Consider the following 24,883-nt stretch of genomic DNA (forward strand, 5'->3'; position numbering starts at 1 on the left):
AGTGGAATATAACGGAAAGAGGATGGAGTAAGATACAAAAAGAGAACGGGGAAAGAAGATGCAAAGTTAAAGAGGAAGAAAGAAAACAAGCGCGCACTGAAGCTGACGGAGTGGGAGGGGGAGTGGGGGCGGGCACGCAGGCTGCCAAATGGTGCGATGAATCACGGCTAAAGTGAAAGCAAACAAGTGGTTGCAGGACTCCAAATGGTGCGCGCGCCCGGACGGGTCACATGCACTGTAGTTGGAGGCCTGCAAAGCCACTGTTTGCACTTCCAAAACGCGCTTACTATAAGTCTCGCCAGAGCCAGCGCTAAAGCGCTGGTCAGGCGGGACCTAAAAAAGCAATGCCCCTCTACCCCTCTGACCCCCCCACTCCCCCGCTCTGCTGCTTACCGGATCTTCTGCAGCCGGGTGTCCGGGTGCTTCAGGGCGTCACAGATCAGGGTCGCATCAGCCTCACCCAGGTCATTCCAACTCAAGTCCAGTTCCAGCAAAGAGCGGCTGGAGCGAAGGGCGTAGGCCAGAGCTGCGCAGGAAGCACCGGTGATCCCACAGTGACGGAGGCTAAGAAGGAGCGTGAAAGAGAGAGAGAGGGGAGTAAAACAATAATAATTCTACGATGCTTTGCTGAAAGGTATAAACAAGGTATAAATAATCCGAACAGCGGCTGCTCCGGTCATGGACTGGTTCTGGGGAGAACTGCAGGCACGGGCGCTTTCCTTCCAGCCAATCACGGGGCTCCAGTGCAGCCAGGTGGGCGGGGATGGGGGGCTGCGCTGGTACTTAGGATGCCCACGCCATGAGTCTGAATGCAGAGCGGGGGCAGGGAGGGCGCCCCTGCCCCGCCCGCTTCCCTCATGCACTTTCATGGGATGATCGGACGTGATTCTGGGCCTTGTTTGTGCAGATACTTCCTTTGTTAACTGGGGTCACTTTCCTAACCTTGCCGTCTTCACCCTAATGTTTTCAACCTCTCCTGCTTGCTTCGCCCACCCTTCTATGCCCCCCCCCACCCCCCAGCTAGTTTACACAAAGGAAGCACTTCACAGAAGCAGTCCCAGGGCACACACACTCCCCTGCGGAAGAGACACTCCACTGTCTCATGTGCCGAGGAGCACACAGCATGTGCACTGAGGAGAGACTGTCACTTCATGTGTCTTTGATTTACTATTCCTGCGTCATGTCCTCTCCCTCCGGATGGAACTGAAGGGCCCTGCGAGTCCCAGCCCATAAGGACGCGCAGCTCGGACTTCAGACTAATATTACTGTCGTGTCAGAGTTTGCTGTTTGTTGCCTTTTTACTGCTTTCTGTGCCTTCTGGGGTTTGTAAAGGACTTGAGGAGCAATATCTGGAAGCCTTTTATCAGGAATCTTGCCCTATTTCAGCTCCTTCGCAGGGAGGGCCCGTATTTAATTAGAACACGAAGCCGCAAACCCTGTGCACATGAGGGCATTGGGAAGCCAGGCTGTGGCCATGCTGCCCACGTGATGGAGGGAGATACCAATTCCATGAGGTTCCACAGCCGATTTTTACATTTTTCTGTGTACTTCTAGAATGTGAACGCTTACTTTTAGAATTAATTCTGTGGACAACAGCAAATCTGAAATGTATCGCAGCCCAGTTTAGGTGTGCGATTCCTTCCACCTTCTCCCCCCTCCAACAAGTCTGTATTGGTACAGGCCAGGGAGGCAGCTATTATAAGCATTTGTTGCACTTGCTGTGTTTGTTTTCTCACCAAACCCTGATGACACATCGAACTGCACATGGTAGACTCCCCATCTTTAACAGGAGGTCTACCTACTTTGAACACACCATGGTTTTAGGATGATGCATAAAAAACAAGGCCAAATCCCAAAAGCAGTGGTAACAAGCATTTGCAAAGCGAGATTTTGACCTATTGGCATTGTAAATGACGATGCATTTATTTGTGTGTTTAAAAAACACCTGCAAAAATAAAAGGTATTGTCATTTACAATACCAATAGGTCAAAGTTTCTAAAATGCGAGACCTATTGCATTGCAAATGTTTGTTAATTCCTGGAGCTTCACACGATCTGTTGATATTGGACTAAACTCCCTTGTGCTGCTAGGGGAGTTGGTGGTCTCTTCCAGAAAAATCACTGAGCGTTGGATTGTCAATCCCCAGCCGAGGAGGTGCTTATTGAATGATCAATCCCCAGCTGAGGAGGTGCCTATTGAATTATCAATCCCCAGCTGAGGAGGTGTTTATTGAATTATCAATCCCCAGCTGAGGAGGTGCCTATTGAATTATCAATCCCCAGCTGAGGAGGTGCTTATTGAATTATCAATCCCCAGCTGAGGAGGTGTTTATTGAATTATCAATCCCCAGCTGAGGAGGTGCCTATTGAATTATCAATCCCCAGCTGAGGAGGTGCCTATTGAATTATCAATCCCCAGCTGAGGAGGTGCCTATTGAATTATCAATCCCCAGCTGAGGAGGTGTTTATTGAATTATCAATCCCCAGCTGAGGAGGTGTTTATTGAATTATCAATCCCCAGCTGAGGAGGTGCCTATTGAATTATCAATCCCCAGCTGAGGAGGTGTTTATTGAATGATCAATCCCCAGCTGAGGAGGTGCCTATTGAATTATCAATCCCCAGCTGAGGAGGTGTTTATTGAATTATCAATCCCCAGCTGAGGAGGTGCCTATTGAATTATCAATCCCCAGCTGAGGAGGGGCTCATTGAATTATCAATCCCCAGCTGAGGAGGGGCTCATTGAATTATCAATCCCCAGCTGAGGAGGTGCCTATTGAATTATCAATCCCCAGCTGAGGAGGTGTTTATTGAATTATCAATCGCCAGCTGAGGAGGTGCCTATTGAATTATCAATCCCCAGCCGAGGAGGTGTTTATTGAATTATCAATCCCCAGCTGAGGAGGTGCCTATTGAATTATCAATCCCCAGCTGAGGAGGTGCCTATTGAATTATCAATCCCCAGCTGAGGAGGTGCCTATTGAATTATCAATCCCCAGCTGAGGAGGTGCCTATTGAATTATCAATCCCCAGCTGAGGAGGTGTTTATTGATTTATCCAGCGCGGTGAGCGCGGTGCCGTTTACCCTCTTTTACTTTAGGACAAAACGTGTGTTGGGCTCTTTGCTTCTCCAGACGGGAGGAGCGTTTGTATGCTCTGCTCCCTCATCAGTGCGTGTGGAGAGTGTTATTAGAGGCGCAGAGGTGGAGAGAGCGCTCCTGGTGCAAGTCGCACTCCGACCTGGCAGCGCAGTGTGAGTCTGCTTCCAGCGCTTGCTGGGCGCTGCAGGGTTCCCTGTGTTGTTGGCATTAGGAGGGGGGAGTGACTGAGGAAAAAGTGCTCTTCCCGTCCCTTCACCATGGCGACATGTGAACAAAAGACGCGCCCAGAGGAGAAGCGCTGGCCGCCCTGTGTAAACACCCTCAAGGAGCCCCACAGCTGGCCTGGAGGGTTGGCTTCCGGCGGCAAGTCAAGGATTCCCTTAAGCGGCCCGCCCTGGTTCCTCTGGCAGGCGGGACCGTGGCTCGGAGGAGTTCCGATCAGTGTTGCCAGATTGGGCTATTTCCCGCACAAATGGGCGACATTTTTCCCATTTGTGCAGGGAAAACCCATACCTGGCGGAGTGCTACTTTTTGGGCGGATATAATCCCACTGTACGCAAAATACTGGAAGGGGCGGCACCGACCACGATGAGTTCGTGGCGGGCACCTACCAGAGCGGTGCATCTGTGTTGCAAGGTCCATTGGCGAATGAGCTCGCAGTGCGCTGACATTGGCGACTATGATTGGAGGAGGACCCCGACCAGGCCAGCCTGTGCACACTGCGAGCATGAGTGCCGCACATGACCCGACCCGTGATGAGCATGATTGTTGACAAATGACCAGCAGCTCCCACCCACATGAGGCGGCTGCACGTGTAAAATGTAAGTACAAGCGCATCTGCTGCCAGTTGCACATGCGCCGCGATGCGTATGATGTAGCGCCTAAAAGTTTGAAAATTGTAGGGGTGCGCCCTATTAACTGTTAGTTGGCACCCGCATATAACCAAATGTATATTCAGGTATTTTGTGTGAAATGTATTAAGAAATGTATAAGCTGTATCGATTTAATATAGAAGTGTTAGCAATGTGCAATTATATTGTGAATATATTCGGTAAAATGCATAGAGTTCAGTTGTATAAATGCAATGTGAAGTTAAACGTGTAACACGGTAAAACGCTCATGTATGTTGCTTAAGACATACATGAAAGAGAAGAGATAAATGTCAATAGCGTGATTTAGTCATGCTTGTGTAACCAAGTAGAGGCCGGAATTCACATATATCGTTAAGGGGAAAGGCCTGTTATTTTCTTATGTTAGCTGAGGGCAGTAGGCCGAAAGGATTTATTCTAGTAGAGGTTTTAGGCTGCAGTAAATTGCAAAGTTAAAAGATGTGAAGTATTTCTACATTCCATGATCTCACCCCAGGTGCAAGGACAGTTGCTTCGTTAGTAGAGAAGTCCTTTGTTCACGAATTGAGTTATGTAGTTAAAGCCAGACATGGGAGGGCATTGGAATGTGCCAATCGTAACTCCTAGTGCGGACGGTGTCTGGGACTCAAGGCCAAGCTGATGGACGATGGAACTGGACAGCGCTCGATGGAAAATTACCGAAAGGAGACCCGGCCGAAGAGGTGGACCGAAGGGCGTGTTCTAAGATTTTGGGGTTCTGTATTAGGGAAAGCGCCCCGAGGGTGGAGCAGAGAAGAGCTAGGCGGAGCGTTTTAGATCAAGCTCTCTAAGTGAAGACTTCTTAGGAAGTTTCACTCTAACACCTTTTTCCCGATTTCTGGGGTCTCAAGGGATTGCTAAGTAGGGATGACATCTAGCATAGAGCAGGGACAGAGATGGTATGGTCCATGATTCCTAATATCGACATTGGCTTGGTAGTTTTCTACCTCATGCTTTTAGAGATAGTGCTTTTGGTTATTTTTAGTCGTATGCGGATTCTTCGTAGAGTAGCATTTGTGTTAGTGCCTATGTACTTGTTGTGCCTCGTGTTGAGGAGCCTGTATCTGCAGATTTTCATGCTGATAATAAAAGCCCGAGAGCAAAGAGATTAAGTCTCGAGTCCTTGATTATGTCGAGTTGCGGACAGTATTTTCTGATAATTGTGTTTTCTCCCTCCACGCTATTGGGCAAGTAAAAAGGTCCATCCGACCAGAGTGGGTTCTTGTAGATAATTGGTAGACAAGAAACTGGGCCCCAGCAGTTGGTAGCAGAGTCGGATGGTTACTTCCGATAGCGAGGGACGATTAGATTAGATAAGGATAAGTGATCCTTGAGACCCATAGATGATAAGTGATGGTGAATCATCAGACGGTGAGCAGCAGACGATGGCGGATGATGAACATTGACGGCGAGTAGCAGTGCGACAGGAAGCAGCAGTTCCAGGAGTGAGTATGAACAAGATGAGATGTTGTAGATTGCGGTGTTGATTTGTTGTGTAATGTCTTGCGGAGTTGGTGTGCATGTTGAGTGATTGTGAGATCAGGCTGTGAGAGCGCGCAGCCCGGGAATTGTGGTGTAGAAGACACCTGAGACAGATTTTGTTGACCACCCAAAGGAGATCGTGAGGTACCATCAATCACCTGGACCGAGATAGGGGGAGTGAATGTGTGAGTGCGTGACAACTTGACGCTGGTCATGGGTTGTTGTCTGTGGATTTGAGTATTAGTAACCTATCAGAGGCGATTTGTCTGGCCGGACGGGGACAGACGATTGCCAATCGAGGTCAACAATTTCGAGAGACTGTGGACGGACAGCCAGAGAAGTGACTTAATTGGTTACTTCAGCATATGAATGGGACGAGTGCAGGCGTGAAACGTGCATGTGGAGAAGGGAACTGCTGCGAACGGAGGAAGGTGACGTCAGAGAGTGTCGCGCTGTGATAGGCCGGTTGGTGTGAGTCGCGCTGTTATTGGAGGGTTAAGAGCAAGAAGTAAACAGAGCGCGAGATCGAACTTGTTCGTCATGAAGTGCTTTAGGGTTTTGCGGGAGTTGTGCAGAGGTGACAAGCATGTGGTTACTCGAGAGGGAGAAGAAGCCCCTCCCGAGGATACCCCAGCACATTCCATGGCAAAGAATGTGGGACTTCATACTAGGGGTGGGCGGAATTTGCGTAATCGCGTTACACAAATCTCTGCGAAATGGTAAAAAATCTCCGCGAACACGCAGAAATTCCGCGAACATGCGGAATTGCTTGTTCGCGATGCTTTTTTCCTGTTCACAATCGCTGTTTGCGTGCTCGGGGAGAAATATCTCGCGAACACGCATTTTGAGAATGCGAACAAGCAAAAATTTTGCGGAGTCGCGGAAAGCAGAATTTTGGGCAATTTCGTGTTCTCCGCGGAACGCGAAATTACCCAATTTCCGCAAATTCCGCGAGCAGAACGGAATTTACCGCCCAGGCCTACTTCCTACCATAATCTGGATTGAGAATTGGCATAAAATTACACAAGGTGAAGGGGAACTAGCTTTCCCGAGGTATGACTCATTTAGGCTAGCGGTGCTGTACCAGTTGAAGTCTGTGATGGCGTCCTTACGACCTTTGCCAAGGCCAACACAGTTCGAAGCACTACATGCGTGGATTAGAGCAGCGCATGATAACGAAAAGGGAAGAAATCAGGAAAGGGTGAGAAAATCGATTAGGGCATTCCAAGATGCCAAGTGGGATGCAGCGGAGAAAAGATGGAGAGTGCAGGCAATAGAGGGAGAAAAACTGTATCCCTTATTGATCGATTCAAAGGGTATAAGGCATGTGAAGGCGCAAAGAGAGGATAGTGATTCGGACGATGGAGTATTGGAAAGGATTTTGGAGGAGAGACCACCTCCTTATAACCCAGAGGGTTTGGAGGACAGGTCGGTTGAGAGAGGAGAGACTAGAAGGGTAACAATTCAGCCTGAGACCCGAGTAGAAGGGACGGTCTCGTTCGGAACAGAGAGTCCAAGGAGCCAGTCTGTGGCTAGTGGGAGGATTGAGAGAGAGATGAGGTTACCGGATGCTTTAAGGGTACCGGTTACTATCGGACCTATTGTTTCGATTTATAGTCCTGAATCTGAAGAGATGGAGAGGTCAGAACAATCAGTTGAGGGAACGAGAAGAGGGAGTGAGGAAAGTGAGTTAGAGGGTGCAACGGCCCAAGCCCTATAGAATGGAGTACACCATTGGCAGCGGTGTCAGATTCATCTAGGGGCGAAGGTGAACAGAGACCAGTGAGGCCGAGAAACCTGATGGAGTCGGAATCAGATTTACGATCATGGGTACCATCAGAGAGGCACCGTAACCCAAGTGTGATGCAATCGGAGAGAGACCGGGCTAACTTTATGAGCCGTTCTGCTCCTACGCACGCACCAGGAGAGAGTAGGGTGAAGGAACCGGAATGTGAGTATGATGAGAGACAAGGAGCGAGTTGTCAGGTGTTGAGAGGAGCTCTGAAAACAGGGATGATATACGTAGTAAGGCTCAAGGCGGAGGTGGATGAGATAGTATGTGGAAATCTACCTCTTGAGAGAATAGTAACATTTAACCCAGATGAATTGCTCTTTGTAGCAAAAGATGTGACTCGCAAAGCACGAGTCGCACACGAGAAATTGGCGGGATTGGCCAAGGAATATGCGGTGGATTTATCCAAGACTAGAACATTGCAAGGAAGTCATAGGATGCATTGAAGCGAGCGGGAATTGGAGAAGAAAAGGGTTGTCGGTCTAAGGTCTCATACCAGAGAACTGATCATAGCCATGCGTATATGGCTGATGCTTGACAAATGGGAAGAGATATGGTCCAAGAAAAAGAACTCTAGAGGAGCGACAGGAGAAAACCACCCCCGGGCGGAGGGTTGTCGCAGGCAAAGAATTACCCTTTGAGGGAAGTGGCAAACGGAGGATATGCGCATGTACCCTGGAGCAGGGGTGATTTGGCAGCATTTACGAATGATTTTCCCAGGCTCAGGGAGAAGCCCGCAAAGTGGTATAAGCAAGTCGAGCGCTTTGTCAAGATTTCGAAGGTATTGTGGATCAATCTGAATACCTTATTTGATATTGTGGTTCCGGGAGATCTGTGGACCGCATGCAAGGTTGCCGTTGATTGGCCGGACTATGAGCCTGATAGGAATGTGATCACGAATGGTCCGTCACCAGCGGTGATGAGAATGTATGAGAAAGTGATTACTTGGTTGAAGTCGAAGGTTTCACCACAAGACATTGATTGGGTGAAGATAGATAGGACAGTGCAGGAACCAAAAGAGACTCTTGCAGGCTTTTAAGCAGTACAGTGGCTTAGACGAGCTGGAAACGAAGGATATGGGACAGTTTGTTTCTAAGTTTGTGTTGGGTGTGAAGCCGGTGGTTAGTCTCATGATACAGCAGCATTTGATCTGTTGGCAGAATAAGCCTGTTGATGAAATTTTGTGTTACGCCAGGTACTGCACAGATGAGATTGAATCGAAACATAAGAAGCTGAAAGACAATTTGTTGCTTATACAGATGCAAACTGCTCAGGGACAGCCTAATGGGGGACAAGTGGTAAGGAGACAGGGCAATTATCAAGCAGGAAATCAGAACGTTCAGGGGCAGGGGAGGCCAAGGCCAATATACCCTAGGACAGGCATGGATGTAGCGATACTGAAAAAGACTACTGCCTGTCATCAGTGTCACCAGGTCGGACACTGGAGACGCGAGTGTCCCCTGAACCCATGGAACCAGGCACAGCCGGAGGGAGAAGTAGTTCAGGTCCCTGGGGCGGAACCGGTACAGACGGTGACTAGACCTAGAATGATAAAAGGGGGGACCGGTGTTCCGCAGGTGCAGGTTCCCCAGCCACCCAGAATACCGAATGTACAGCAGGGAGCTCGAACTTTTTTGCAGATGCCAATGTTTGAAGTGAGCGAGGAAAACGATACAGATTTGCTGGCTCGATTATGTTCGAGCCGAGATGACGACTGCATACTTAGGGCCATCTTAGAAGTAGATCAGAGAGGACCCTTTGTGGAAGCAGATCTTGACGGTCACCCTACAACCTTTTTGGTTGATACGGGGGCTACCAGGTCGACTATAAGATCGGCAGTGGTTCCAGGGGTAGCTCTTTCTGGGGAAAGTATTCAGGTTGTCGGTGTGGCAAATAAGAAGCTGGTTAGCCCACTGACAGAACCGATCCCAATCCGGATAGGAAACTTTAGGGATCGACATCAGTTTGTGGTGTGCGATTCTAGTCCAGTTTGCCTATTAGGAAGGGATCTACTGTGCAAGCTCAACTGCACAATCTATTGTACCCCGAGAGGAGTGGAGGTACAGACAAGAGATGATGATGCGACCTTTAAGGTTGCGAATCAGCGGGTGTGTGTGGAAATGTACCCAGCGCTGACAGTGGAGGAACTTCCACTCGATTTGAGGGACTCAGTGTCCATCGATGTGTGGGACCTTAGCTGGGAAGAGATTGGCTTAGTCAGGGGAGTAGATCCAGCGAAAATTCAGATTAAGCCAAACATGGAGTTTCCGAGGACACCTCAGTATAAGTTATCTCCTGAGACGATTGCAGGGATTAAACCTGTGATTGAGTCCATGATTAAGCAGGGAATACTGATGGAAATCATGGGTAGCCCATGTAATTCGCCTATTATGGGGCTGCAGAAACCAAGTGGGAAGTTTAGGATTGTGCAAGATTTGCGAAAAATAAACGACATAGTTGTTCCATGTTGTCCAGTGGTACCGAATCCATCTGTGATTCTATTTCAGATCCCATGTGAAGCTGAATGGTTCACGGTGATTGACTTATGCCAAGCGTTTTTCTCGATTCCTCTACATGAGGAGAGCAGATTTCTTTTTGCATTTAGGCTAGTTAATCGTGTATTAACATGGTGTCGTATCCCACAGGGGTATATAGAGAGCCCATCTATCTTTAATCAGATTCTGAAGAAAAATCTTGAAGGTCTTGTGTTGCCACAGAACTCTGTTTTAGTGCAATACATTGACGACCTGCTTGTCGCGTCAGAAACGGAAGACGCCTGCAGGAATGATACCGTTGCGCTGTTGAATTTCCTGGGAGAAAATGGTCATAAGGTGTCCCCAAACAAGCTGCAATACTGTTTGCCTGAAGTACAGTATTTGGGGCACCGAATTGAAAAAGGCAAGAGAAAGGTGTCTCCAGATCGCATTGATGCGATTCTGAGAATGCCAGTTCCCTCGACGCAGAGAGAAGTTCGAATGTTTTTGGGAATGGTGGGCTATTGCCGCCAGTGGATCCCAAACTTTTCCTTTGAAGCGAAGCCTTTACAGCGGCTGACGCGAAAGGATGTGAGTGATCCGGTACCATGGGACGACGACTGTTTGAAATCATTTCTGAGGCTGAGAGAAGCCTTATGTAGCGCTCCTGCATTGGGAATGCCGGATTATAACAAGGCATTTGCATTATTCTGCTGCGAAAGAGAAGGTTGCGCGTTAGCAGAGTTAACTCAGAATCATGGAGGTGTCCGTAGACCAGTTGCCTACTTTTCATCTACTTTAGATCCAGTAGCTTCTGCGTTGCCCGGATGTCTCAGATCCGTTGCTGCAACAGGTGTCAGCATCGAAAGATGAGAGAGCATTGAGATGGGTCATCCGCTTACTGTACATGTGCCACATTCTGTTGAACTGTTGATGACTAGGACTAAAACACAGCACCTCACAAACAATAGGCTGACTCGTTATGAACAAGTCATCCTTGCTGCAGATAATGTGACGCTGAAGAGGTGTTCTGTTTTAAATCCTGCTACATTGTTACCTGTTCCAAATGTAGATGATGAAGATTGTGAGGACCATGATTGTCTCGATGTGACTGAACTATGCACCAAACCGAGACCTGACATTGTTGATGAACCGCTTCCCGTTTCTGATGAGATTTTCTTTGTGGACGGTTCATGCTTAAGAGACAGTGTTGGTCGATTGAGAGCAGGGTTTGCTGTATGTACCATCACTGGGGTGGTTGAAGCCGCTTGTTTAGAAGGAGTACACTCCGCACAGGTGGCTGAGCTTATAGCTCTGACCCGTGCCTGTTTGGCCGCGGATAAGATCCGTGTAACCATTTACACGGACAGCCAATACGGGTTTGGTGTGGTTCACGAATTTGGACAGCTATGGTCCCAGAGAGGGTTCATGACATCTTCAGGTTCACCCAATAGAAATGGTGACTATGTGCGACAATTGTTGGAAGCATTGCAAAGCCCAGATGAAATTGCTGTTGTTAAATGTTCAGCACACACAAAGGGTAATGATTTTGTTTAATTGGGTAATAATTACGCAGATGAGGTTGCTCGATTTTGTGCAGAGCAGGGATGTAATTATACGGAAAAGCACATTGTGGAAACTGAAGAGAAAACAGGGTATGATCAGATGTTAGCCATGGCAGACTGATGGGAGGAATTGAAACAGCTTCAGGAAGGGGTTTCTGATCAGGAACGAGACAGTTGGATACGAGCAGGATGTGAGAAGGGAGATGTGGATATATGGGTTTCGAATGATGGACGAGCTGTGTTACCAGAATGTTTGTTGAATTCCATGGCGAGACTGATACAGGGTGCTGTACATCTTGGCAGAGACGCGATGATGCGAGTGTTCCGCCAAACCTGGTACAATCCGAAGTTTCGGGCGGTAGCTGAAACTGTGTGTCAGAGGTGTGTCACCTGTCAACAGATGAATGTAGGAAAGAGGACGGCTGTGACATTGAGTCATATAGGGAGGTCAGGTGGACCTTTCAATAGGATGCAGCTGGATTTCATTAAGATGCCAAAGTGCAATGGGTTGAGGTACATATCAGTCATAGTATGTGTCTTTTCCAGGTGGGTGGATGCATACCCTACACGCAGATGTGACACACTCACCGTAGCCAAGTTACTGTTGAGAGAACTAATTCCGAGGTACGGTTTCCCGACCTCTTTTGAATCAGACAGAGGAACGCATTTCCACAGTGAGGTCATGAAACTGCTTTGTGCTGCTTTAAACGTAGATCAGAGGTTACATTGTAGCTACAGACCAGAGGGTTCAGGGATAGTGGAACAAGTGAACGGGACTTTGAAAGCCCGGATGGCGAAAGTGTGTTCTTCGACATCTTTGAAATGGCCCGATGCATTACCCTTAGTTCTCATGAGTCTTCGTAGTGTGCCTGATAGAAGGACTGGATTGTCACCCCATGAAATCCTCATGGGGAGATCGATGCGTTTGCCAGCAATACCTGCTACTGCTTTGATAAATATTACTGATGATATGATCCTGGACTATTGTAAAGGGCTTGCTGACGTGGTCCGTTCTGTGTCTCAGCAGGTGCAGACAGCAACGGTTCCAGCTGCAAGTGACCTGTGCCACGACCTGTGCCCAGGCGACTGGGTCCTGGTGCGAAAACACGTGAGTTGCTTGGATGCTCGCTGGAAAGGCCCTTTCCAAGTAATATTAATCACGAACACAGCAGTAAAGTGTGGAGGTTTGCCGAACTGGGTGCATGCTTCTCATACCCGGAGAGTTCCAGCACCCTTGGAAGAACCAGCCCCTCTCGAAAGCGAAAACCCAGCTGAGGTGGCGGAGCCATCTGAGAGGGCAAGTCAAGCTGTAGGGGTTGATGAAGCAGCTGGTGGTGCACTGAATCAAGCTGAAAGAGAATGTGAGAGTAACATTGAACCGGAGACGGGGGAAGAAGTAAGAGGTGCAGTGGGCAGTACTGAGTCACATTCTGCCAGAGGAGAAAGCAGTGTACAGGGTATCGGAGAAGAGAGCAGAGGTGCCACAGAAGCAGGAAGGATTTGGCCCGCAAGGCAGAGACGGGCAGACTTGAGGTTGGCACCAAGAACAGATCCTGCACCAGTTTCGGAGGAGTCCGAAGCAGAATCGAGTGACGAGGAACAACCTCAGGGTGCGTTGAGAAGATCAAAGAGAACCCGAGTGCCATGTCAGAAGTACGCCTCACCAGAGTGGGCCTACACTGTGACTGATGCCAGGTCTACTGAATACGGGGAGATTGAGGTCAATGACATTGGTCGGCAGCTCTCCGTTTCCAAGAGTGGAAGTGTTGCTGAGGATTCCAGGACTGGAGATCGATGGAATACTGACCATCAACATTCCGAATCCGCCATTTCTGAGCATCATTCGTGGTATGATTCTGGAAACCTTGGATTTCCCGACGTTCGCAGTTGTGCCAGCACCACAAGAACTGACGACTCTTAAACTCGAAATTTTGCAGGGAGTTCTAGAGCTGTTGGGACCGGCAGTTATTCTGGACTGATTGAAAATTGTTGTAAATAAGTTGAAAAAGAAGATAACCTAGGCCCGAGTGGAAGAAGAATAAAATTAGGGACCTTCCGTTGTAGAACGAAGAAAGAGCCAGGGAGGTCTGCCAAAGTCCACAAAAGAGACATTGATGAGAAAGAGACTTATATCATCAGAGACTGTATTGAACATTGAGAACATTCCAAAGATGGCGAATCCCGGAAACACACACCGTAGAGCTAAATTAGTGATAGATACATTGCTAGGAGTAGTGATAGCTGTTATATTTGCAGTAGTGATAAGTTCATATATGGTGGCCCACAGGCAGGAGGGGGAGGTTCAGGGAGCACCCATACCTACCACTCCAGGGCAGAGAGGGGTCACTATTAGAGGTCAGAAAACTTTAACCTTAGAGGAGAATCGTAGGCTCCACATGGATTTGTCCCGAGGTGATTTTAAGCTCAATGCCTATGCGAAACTGCTTTATGAGTATGTTGATGCGATGGATGTGAAGGATTGCTATGTGTGCATGCAGTTGCCCGCTTCAGTAGATGAGGGTATCAAATAATATCATCTTCCATTGACTTATGGGATTTCTTGTAGTTTGTTGCTTAGTTTATTTTACGACAGGAGACAGTTCGAGTATTTCTTTTCCAATTTTGATACAGTACTTCCTGAAGTTCCAGCAATCAAGCATTTGAATAAGTACGACTATTATAAGAAAGAGGATAGACTTCAGAAGTATTTTAGATCAACTGTGAAGCTGGACACAGCACATGCTCATAGGCATAACCTGACATGTGCGTTGTCTGAAACGGAAAAGAAATTCATAGGCCAGGTAGAGGACAGATATAGAAAGCTGACTCAAACTCGAGATACAGGAGATAGTTCATTAGATTGGACGGATGAGGAGAGATTGCACAAATCAAAGGGAAGCTATGGACCGATTGCATTAGATGAAGCGCAGAGAGGGAACCTGTGTATTGGACGTCCCCAATCTGCTACAGAGAAGGTTTCAGTGGGGCATAGTACGTGCTCCCATACCTTCACTCTGGAGACTTCTGTTAAGAACTTCATGCAAGGCACGGTACAAGTGATTCCGACAGTGTATTATGTATGTGGGAAGAATGCCTATGTAAGGTTGCCTGCGAATTGGTATGGTATATGTTATTTGGCCATCATATTCCCGAAGATTTATCACACAGAGGATTTGAAGCTGCTAGAGACGAGACAACATTCTAGAAGGCGTAGAGCTGCAAATGCAGGTGCAGTGATAGGTGACCTATTTGGAGCGACTATACCTAGTATGGGCGTGGTTTTGAATGATGTGAAGATCAGGAGGTTGGCGACTGTGGTTGATGAGCTGTCTATGAACACGGTGAGGTCATTGTTGTTGGTGAATGGAGAGATGTTGTCGATACGGAATATGGTTATGCAAAATCGACTTGCATTAGATGTGTTATTAGCAAAAGAGGGCGGAGTCTGTAAATTGTTGAAGGTCCAAGAATGCTGCACATATATTCCAGACAACAGTAAGGAGTTGGGGAAGTACATAGATAACATCACCACCATCCATAAAGAAATTATGGATTTGACAGAAGAGAATGTGTGGGAAAAGATTGGACAGGGATTTGGTAAAGTGGGAACGTGGTTTGCAAACCTGGGAATGGGATTTCTTGGATCCATGCTGAAGCCAATCATTATTGCTGTGGTTTGTGTGATTTGTCTGTGGGGACTTGTGAAAGCTTGGAAGTGGTACCAAGGAGGCAAGGTTGAACGAGCTCTCAGAGCAAATGAACAGAGAATGGCGAAATTGCAGGATCAGCAATACGAGAGTCTTAAAAGGATGGAGGGAATTCGACAGGGTAGTGTAATGACAAGTACCGTTTAAATCAGTTTCCTAAAGAAAAGAGATTGTAATGGTGTGATGACAGATGTCATCAAAGGGGGGAACTGATGTAGCGCCTAAAAGTTTGAAAATTGTAGGGGTGCGCCATATTCACTGTTAGTTGGCACCCGCATGTAACCAAGTGTATATTCAGGTATTTCGTGTGAAATGTATTAAGAAATGTATAAGCTGTATCGATTTAATATAGAAGTGTTAGCAATGTGCAATTATATTGTGAATATATTCGGTAAAATGCATAGAGTTCAGTTGTATTAATGCAATGTGAAGTTAAACGTGTAACACGGTAAAACGCTCATGTAGGTTGCTTAAGACATACATGAAAGAGAAGAGATAAATGTCAATAGCGTGATTTAGTCATGCTTGTGTAACCAAGTAGAGGCCGGAATTCACATATATCGTTAAGGAGAAAGGCCTGTTATTTTCTTATGTTAGCTGAGGGCAGTAGGCCGAAAGGATTTATTCTAGGAGAGGTTTTAGGCTGCAGTAAATTGCAAAGTTAAAAGATGTGAAGTATTTCTACATTCCATGATCTTATCCCAGGTGCAAGGACAGTTGCTTCGTTAGTAGAGAAGTTCTTTGTTCAAGAGTTGAATTATGTAGTTAAAGCCAGACATGGGAGTGCATTGGAATGTGCCAATCGTAACTCCTAGTGCGGACGGTGTCTGGGACTCAAGGCCAAGCTGATGGACGATGGAACTGGACAGCGCTCGATGGAAAATTACCGAAAGGGAGACCCGGCCGAAGAGGTGGACCGAAGGGCGTGTTCTAAGATTTTGGGGTTCTGTATTAGGGAAAGTGCCCCGAGGGTGGAGCAAAGAAGAGCTAGGCGAGGAGCTAGAAGGAGCGTTTTAGATCAACCTCTCTAAGTGAAGACTTCTTAGGAAGTTTCACTCTGACACCTTTTTCCCGATTTCTGGGGTCTCAAGGGATTGCTAAGTAGGGATGACATCTAGCATAGAGCAGGGACAGAGATGGTATGGTCCATGATTCCTAATATCGACATTGGCTTGGTAGTTTTCTACCTCATGCTTTTAGAGATAGTGCTTTTGGTTATTTTTAGTCGTATGCGGATTCTTCGTAGAGTAGCATTTGTGTTAGTGCCTATGTACTTGTTGTGCCTCGTATTGAGGAGCCTGTATCTGCAGATTTTCATGCTGATAATAAAAGCCCGAGAGCAAAGAGATTAAGTCTCGAGTCCTTGATTATGTCGAGTTGCGGACAGTATTTTCTGATAATTGTGTTTTCTCCCTCCACGCTATTGGGCAAGTAAAAAGGTCCATCCGACCAGAGTGGGTTCTTGTAAATAATTGGTAGACAAGAAACTGGGCCCCAGCACGTACCCACCCTAACTTAGTAGTGTGTGGAGCGGGCTGCGGTACCGTATCTGTGGGTCCCCAGGGCTGTCAATCTTGCAGCGCGCGAAAGCGCTACCAATGACGGTCCTGGGCATTATTTTTTGCCAGCCCCAGCGGTGTGCTTTATAATGAAGGCTGACCACGCGCTCTCTCTTTCAGCACGCGGGTGGCGGACGGATGGACTGACTGGAGGAGGCGCGTCTCATTTTCGCCATCAACGAACATGCCAGTCATTTCTCTGTGCTTGACCTTTGCACTGTAGGTTATTTATATTGGGTGTATTAAAATGTGCTTAGCAATTATGAGCACTATTAGCTAATGATCACCCTAGCATATAGGCATCGTGAGTCTGGCACAACATGCCTTGCATATCCTGTTCTATTTCTTACCGCAGCAGGCAGACTCGCTCCTCTCTGGTCTGATGCCGGTGAGGTGAATGAATTACTGCTTGCTACGAGTCCGTCGACACACACAGTCCAATGTCCTCCTGTCCTTATAATTTACTCTCCGAGTGAGTCCCGCTCTGAGTGCCACGACCGGGCGGAGTGTCACTCGCTCACTCACTGCACGGTCACAGAGTGTGCAGTTAGTAGTCACGCACGCTCACCACACCCACGCGGAGTCGGGCTCGGAGACGGCGTGCACTGGCCCTGACCTGGGCTGGCTGGCCTGTGTGCTGCTGTGGGCCCGCAAGCACGGTCCGGCCCCAGCCTTCCCTGGCCTTGAGAGTAGCTGCCTTCTTCAACTTGAGGACGCCAGGACGGTTGGCTGAGTGGACTCGAGACCCACCACTGCTGGTAGAAGCACGCCCCCTGCCCTAATCTAAGTAAGTGACATTGAATGTGTTACCTCTCTGTCCAGGCTACCTATACAGCAGCTGAGAAACTGCTCTAGGTTGAAATCTATGCTACTGAGGGTGTGTGTTCACTGACCCAGGCGTCGTTCCTGGCCGGGTGAAGGTGCATCCATCCTCATTTGTTCAAATAACTTCAGGGTGGCTGCTTAAGGTATCTCTCTGGTCTGATCCCATTTTCGATATGGATAATGGGTTTAAGTTGGAAGGACACTACATGTGAAGTTACCCGATGGCGAGGGGCAGGCCTGTGGAATGCATGTGTGGATGTGAAAGCATGGAACTACCTTCCTATGTGTTTTTAGTGCCTTTTTCTGTGGAACTCGGTGTGTTAATTTTGCCAACTCATAAAAGGGAAAAATATGTACATTGTATTTTTTTACTCTTGAAATTATTGGTTGGTAGCTTTTGGGAAATGTTTAAAGCAGGTTGCGTGTTTGGGTAAAATTTTTCCTTCCTAAAATGGAAGGCATTTAAGTTATGGAGTTTCTTACAGCTTTAGCACATGGGGGGAATAACCTCGTTAGTCAGTATGCAAGTGACATCATGGCGTGTGCCGTCACAGCCCATGATATCACAATGTGTGGCATCACAGTAAGTGAGGTCACGTGAAGTGACATCAGACAAGATCCCACACACTTGTTTTTGTTCGGTATATCATGAGTGCATTAAGCACATTATGAGATTGAACAAATTGTGCTTTGGGCTTGTGCTGCAAAAGTGGCACAATCCCAATGCAAAATGTGGAGCTCAACAAATTGTACTAAAGTTGTTTTTAAAACCCTGCCATAAAGAAATTGGCAATGAGGAAAAGAATGGTAGTACATTTGTTATGCTTAATTGGTTGCAAAGTCTGCTCTTTCTAATATTTTATGGGGTTAAGACATTTTCTGCAGAGGTGCCCGGTAAATATCAGGGAATAATAATTGGTGAGAACTCTGGAGGCGAACGTGTTTGGCGGAGAGATCTCTGCTTTGTGAAGTCCCAGATCTGAATCAAAGTCGTTTAGAAGGTTAATGTGTCCCCTGCAAAGCACATCATGTAATATGCAGATGACAGATTCTTTTAAAAATCTAACTAGTTTAGTGGGCTACTGTTTTGAACACAGATCCTTTTGTTACTTGCCGTTCATAATTAGTAAGCCTTTATTGATGATAGGTTAAAGACAACCTTTATTGAACGCTATCCTAGTGGTAGCTATGGAGAGCAGCCTTCAGGCTAAGTCTTGAAGGAATGTAAAGCAGCTTGTTTTACCAGTCTATAATCTCTTGAATGACCAAATGAAAGGAGAACCACACCAGGTATATATATAAAATATATGTATTTATTCTAAACACTCCCTACTAATCTCTTTATGAGATTAGAGGTCAAAGTACATATGTTACAATCAAAAAATCAACAGTAAATAACACAATATACGATAGGCCCCAGGGGGGACCAAACCATATACTAAGTGTTAGACCCGGCCTTCTGGCATGGCCATCCCCGACCCCTAGCCACACACCCCGACCCGTGCACCTCATTCAGCCCCCGAGTACACGGTCTAGCCGATCCTTCCCGCCAGACCGCACACACACCCGATCCGGAATTCCCCGTCCGTGCCCTCCATCTTCCCAGCACCACAGGGCCCATGTGCCCACTTCATGCACCTACAATGGCCGCCCGGCCCCAGCGCGACCCAGGCCTAGAGGCGCCACCCCGTCTAGAGGACATCGCAATCCCATGGAGTGAGAAAGGGAGGAGCAGTTTCCATCGCACCTCCGACCTCCCCTTGGGAGATGAGTTTCGATCGGCCCTCTGGCCTCCCTGAGGGCTGGCTCCACGCCTGCTGTGTGTCTGGGACTCCTCCCGACCCGGCCCTGAAAGGATCAAAGGACGACAGGGCAGGAAACTCCAACAAGCGACCCCCAGGTGCTAAGACCCCTGCCTACACAGACTCCGGACATCAAAGAGGAGTTGTCCTATAACAAGGGGTGCTCTGGGACTATCTGGCAGATTCGACTCTGGAACAACGAGAGCCCTGCTGACGTGGTCGCGGCTCCCTTGCAACCTTGGAACACCTGAGCCCTGCTGAGTGACTCGCGGCTCCCCTGAAGATCGTAAGACCTCCAAACTTGTGTTTGAGCCTGCTGAGTGACTCGCTGCTCCCCTGAAGATCGTAAGACCTCCGAACTTGTGTTTGAGCCTGCTGAGTGACTCGCAGCTCCCCTGAAGATGGTAAGACCTCCAAACTTGTGCTTGAGCCCTGCTGAGTGACTCGCGGCTCCCTTGAAGATCGTAAGACCTCCGAACTTGTGCTTGAGCCCTGCTGAGTGACTCGCGGCTCCCCAAGGACTCCCTCTGTCCGGCTGGACCTCCCTGACCGCAACGTACCCCCCAGCTCGAGGATTGTGAGCTGTGCGCCGGGTACGCTCCTGCATTGATCCGAATCCCCCCAAAGACTGTCCCGCTACCCCCTATCCCCACCGATACTCTGTGAGCCCGCGCTCTATCTTGTACATATCCCCCTGGTTGATCATAAAGATCCTACGAAGCTGTTTTAGATAAAGATCTATTCCCAAGAACATACAGTGTGGTGTCTCTTTGTCGTGTGGTGCAGCGTGTACGATCCTAGATACGGGACTCTTTCCCTGAGGAGTCTCTCGCCAGTGCCCGGTTACGATACCCCGAGGGTAGGGCTCAGGGTGGTCAGGTACCCTTCCTGTCTCCACTTAGGTCGCCTTCTAACATTGGTGGCAAGCGACGGGATTCGGGCCCATAATCTAGAGATCGTACCGTAAAACGGCTGATGCACTACCGGCAAAGACGGCAGAGGAAAACACCATGAGTCTCACAGAAACCGACGCGAGTACTGGGTTCCAGGTAGAACAACTGGAGGAGTAAACGCACAAAGAACTGAAGCAATTCTGCAAAGTACTAAAAATCGCTACCACTGGTCTCAACACCAAAGAAGATATGCAGAAGGCACTGAAAGCTTGGGTGGAGTCCAGAGCCCCCGCCCAGAAGGAGCGGTGGAGCTCCACGACGAAGATGGACCCCCCCAAAGAGAAAGCAGCAGCAACCAGGTACGGAGCTTCGTACCGGACGGGGGTCTATCCCCGGAAGAACTCGCAGACAGAGAGAGAAGACGGAATCACGAACTCGAACTGGCCAAACTAAAAATCGAGGGCGAGTTGAAATTAGCTGAAAAGAAGCTGGCAGTAGAACAGATCCGAGTACAAGGCGAACTGGAAGAGAAAAAACTCCAACGGGAGCGAGGAAACTCGACCCCCGGGGAACCGAGAGGTGGCCCCCCCGGCGGAGCAGAAGGTCCACATCCCCAAAGATGTAGTCAAAGAATATTACAAAAATGATGACATCCAACAATGGTTCAAGGCCTACGAGGTCGCCATGACCTCCCACCGAGTCCCACAGAAGGATTGGGGGGCCGGGTTGTGGGGCCAATTCCTGAGCGAGGGGAGAGACACACTTCTCGACCTACCCTCCTCCATGCAGACCTCCTACAGCCACATGAAGGAGGCCCTCCTCACAAGGTACGGCCTCACCCCCGAGATGTACCGCCAGCGGTTCCGGGACTGCAGAAAGATCCCTGGCACGACGTGGGTGGAGTATGTAAACTTTTTCAGCCGTGCATTCGACGGGTGGGTTAAGGGCAGCAAAGTAACCACCCTGGACGAACTAACCGACCTCATGTTATGGGAACACCTGGCCGCGAACTGTTTTGTGGAACTACGCCAGCATCTACTCGACAGCAAGCTCACGGATCCAAGGAAGCTGGCTGTCGAGGCGGATCGCTGGACCAACACCCGAGTCTCCTGGGGTCCTGTAGGAGAATCCCCCGGAGCCAGTCAGGGACCACCCCGCCAGAGAGGGGGGGGGGAACCAGGGTGGGCAGAAAGAATCCCAGTCCAGTCCCCCGAGAAACCAACCTCCGCACTTCCCAGCACCCCCACCCGCTGTATCCGGTCCACCCGTGAGACGGGGGCACCGGGTGACCATCACCTGTTTCCGCTGCCAGAAGCCCGGGCATTACGCCAATGACCCCGAATGCCCCATGGCCCTGCGCGTCCCCACTACCGCCCCCCCCAGCCAGACAGATAGCCAATGTAGCCCTAGGGGAAGAGATTGAGGAGACCGTAGAGTGGGAACCCGCCGCCATGGCCTTAGTATCCTTAGGAGACAGAGAGATGGTCCCTGGGAGCCTCCTGCCCTCCAACACAAAGAAATACGGGCAACTAGTGATGAACAATGGCCAACAGGTAGAGGCCCTCCGTGACACCGGGGCGAGCATCACCGGTGTCCTCAGCCACTTAGTCCACGAAGACCAGGTCCTCCCCAATGTATTTTGCCCTGTAATCACAGCTGACAACACAGAGAGCCTCTGTAAGGTAGCCCTGGTGCCGTTTGAATGGGGAGGAGTGGTCGGCAAATTGAAGGTAGCAGTAAGAACCTCCCAACCGGTCGACTGTCTCCTGGGGAACGACCTGGAATGTTCCCCCTGGAAGCAAGCCGAGCGCAAGACCCACCTTGGGATGATGGGTCTCCCCGAATGGGTGTGTGCCAACACCCGATCTATGGCGGTCCGACTACCCCCCCCCCCGGGGAGGTCGAGGACGCACCTGCCAACGAGGACAGGATTGTCCCAGCCAAGGTCCCCAACCTCTCCCCACGAGGAGAACCTGTCACCAGCGACGAGCCCCTACCGTCCGACCACGCAAAGATCGCAGAGTTAGGCGATCTGCCCGAGTTGGCCCAGTGGCGCCACGAAGGGGGCCCCTCCCGAGAGGAGTTCTGCCGGGAGCAAGCTACCTGTCCCTCCCTGGTCGGACCCCGGCAGCAAGCCGAGGCTCAAGCCGCGAGCGACCAATCTGGCACACACCGGTTATATTGGGAAAATGGCCTGTTGTACAGCAAGAAGAAGTCGGTGGAGCTAGGATCAGCCCGGGTGCTGGTGGTACCCCTACGCTTCCGGGACTTCCTCCTGGGCTTGGCCCACAATGTCCTCCTTGCAGGCCACTTGGGCCAAGACAAAACGTACGGTCGCCTAGTGACCCACTTTTACTGGCCTAAAATGAGAGCAGCCGTAGAAGCCCACTGCAAATCCTGTCCCACGTGCCAGGCTAGTGGGAAAAGTGGAGGAAAGCGCAAGGCTCCCCTCCAACCCTTCCCTGTCGTCAGTACCCCTTTTGAACGGGTCGGGATCGACATCGTGGGGCCCCTGGACCCCCCGACCTCACAAGGTCACCGCTTTAGCCTCGTCCTAGTAGATCTTTTCCCGTGTAGGTTTTCCCCGCGAAGTCGTGAGCGATCGCGGGACGAACTTTATCTCCAAGTACATGACGTCCCTGTGGCAACAATGTGGAGTGTCCTACAAGTTCACCACCCCGTACCATCCCCAAGGAAACGGCCTAGTAGAGCGGTTTAACCGGACGCTGAAGGGGATGAACTCGGGCCTGGAAGAGCCCCTCCAGCGGAAATGGGACGTCCTGCTCCCCTGCATTTTGTTCGCCTACCGTGAGGTTCCCCAGAAATCCTTGGGGTTCAGCCCGTTTGAATTACTCTACGGGCATCCCGTCCGGGGGCCCCTCAGCCTGGTTAAGGAAGGGTGGGAGATGGCACCCCGGGACCCCCTCCGAGATGTATTCCGATACATTCTGACCCTCAGAAACCAGACTAGGAAGTTTCGGGAACTGGCCGAGGCCAACCTGGAGGCGAGCCAGGAAGAGATGAGGCGCTGGTACGACCAGAATGCCATGCTGGTCGAATTCCAGCCGGGCCAGCAGGTATGGGTCATGGCCCCAGTGAAACCGTGTGCCCTCCAAGATAAATGGACCGGACCCTTCAAAGTCATCGAGAGAAAGAGCCAGGTCACGTACTTGGTGGATGTCCAGTCACCTCGGGACCCCCTTCGGGTTCTTCACGTGAACCGCCTCAAGCCTCACTTCGTGCGGACGGAGCTGAGTCTACTGCTGGCCACCGATGACGGGGCAGAAGAGGAGTCAGATCCCCTCCCTGACCTCCTGTGTACCAAGGAGAAGGATGGCTCCGTGGAAGGAGTGAACCTCTCTCCATCCCTCAGCCCCCAACAACGCGAGGACTGCCGCCAGCTCCTGGGGCAGTTCTCCGACTTATTCTCCCTTGTCCCCCAAGTCACCGACTGGTGTGTCCACGACGTGGACACCGGAGACAGCCTGCCGGTGAAGCACCGAGCCTACCGAGTCCCTGATCAGGTCCGGTCCTGCATTCAGGCCGAGGTCTCGAAGATGTTGACCTTAGGGGTGATCGAACCTTCAGACAGCCCCTGAGCCAGCCCCGTGGTACTGGTCCCAAAAGCAGCTGCCCCCGGTGTCGCCCCAGAACTCCGATTCGGCGTGGACTACCGGGGACTCAATGAAGTCACCCGAGCCGACGCTCACCCCATTCCCCGAGCAGACGAGCTCATTGACCGTCTCGGGGCAGCTCATTTCCTCAGTACCTTCGATCTAACCTGCGGATACTGGCAAATTGCGCTCACAGAAGGAGCCAAGGAGCGGTCTGCCTTCTCCACCCCGGATGGGCACTATCGCTTTCGCGTGATGCCCTTCGGGATGAAAAATGCCCCGGCCACCTTCCAGCGACTGGTAAATAGAGTCCTGGCCGGGCTGGAAAAGTTCAGCGCCGCATATCTAGACGATATCGCGGTTTTCAGTTCAGAATGGAGTGAACACCTCCAGCACCTCCGGAGGGTGCTAACGGCCCTGCGCCAGGCCAGCCTCACAGTAAAAGCCAGCAAGTGTCAGATTGGGCAAGGTTCGGTGATCTACCTGGGGCACCGGGTCGGAAGCGGGCAGGTCGCCCCTCTGCAGCCTAAGATCGACGCCATCCTAGCCTGGGAACCCCCCACTACCCAAACAGAGGTCCGAGCCTTTCTGGGCCTCACCGGCTACTACCGGAGATTCATCCGGGGGTACGGTCCCCTCACGGAACTCACGTCCAAGAAACAGCCCAAGAAAGTGCAGTGGACCTCCGCCTGCCAAGAGGCGATCAATGCCCTGAAAGCGGCCATGTGTACTGCCCCCGTGCTCCGGGCCCCCGACTACTCCAAGGAGTTTGTGGTACAAACTGATGCCTCCGAGCATGGCATTGGGGCAGTCCTGCCACAGGTGAATGACCAAGGCCTAGACCAGCCTGTAGATTTCCTCAGCCGAAGGCTGTTACCCAGAGAGCAGAGATGGAGCAGCATTGAGCGCGAGGCGTTCGCCGTAGTCTGGGCCCTTAAGAAATTACGTCCCTATCTGTTCGGCACCCATTTCAAAGTCCAAACCGACCATCGCCCCTTGCGATGGCTCATGCAGATGCGAGTAGAAAACCCCAAACTACTGCGGTGGTCAATCTCCCTCCAGGGGATGGATTTCACCGTAGAACATCGCCCTGGTACTGACCAAGCCAATGCTGACGGCCTCTCCCAGTTCTTCCGCCTCAGCGAAGAGAACCCCCAAGAGGATGGGTAGTTCTCTCCGGCTTTC

General features: G+C 50.0%; 1 protein-coding gene across 1 annotated transcript in view; it reads right to left on the reverse strand.

The window, feature by feature from the left end:
* LOC146822546 (NACHT, LRR and PYD domains-containing protein 12-like) overlaps positions 1 to 24,883 on the reverse strand; it is a 193,754-nt gene that overhangs the window by 12,931 nt on the left and 155,940 nt on the right. The window contains exon 4 of the mRNA XM_085610074.1: positions 394 to 564. Within this exon, the coding sequence (XP_085466200.1) occupies positions 394 to 564 (171 nt within the window). The remainder of the gene's footprint in view (positions 1 to 393; positions 565 to 24,883) is intronic.

Source organism: Triturus cristatus, chromosome 6 (genome assembly GCF_964204655.1).
Source record: "Triturus cristatus chromosome 6, aTriCri1.1, whole genome shotgun sequence".
In the NCBI taxonomy this organism is placed as follows: Eukaryota; Metazoa; Chordata; class Amphibia; order Caudata; family Salamandridae; genus Triturus; species Triturus cristatus.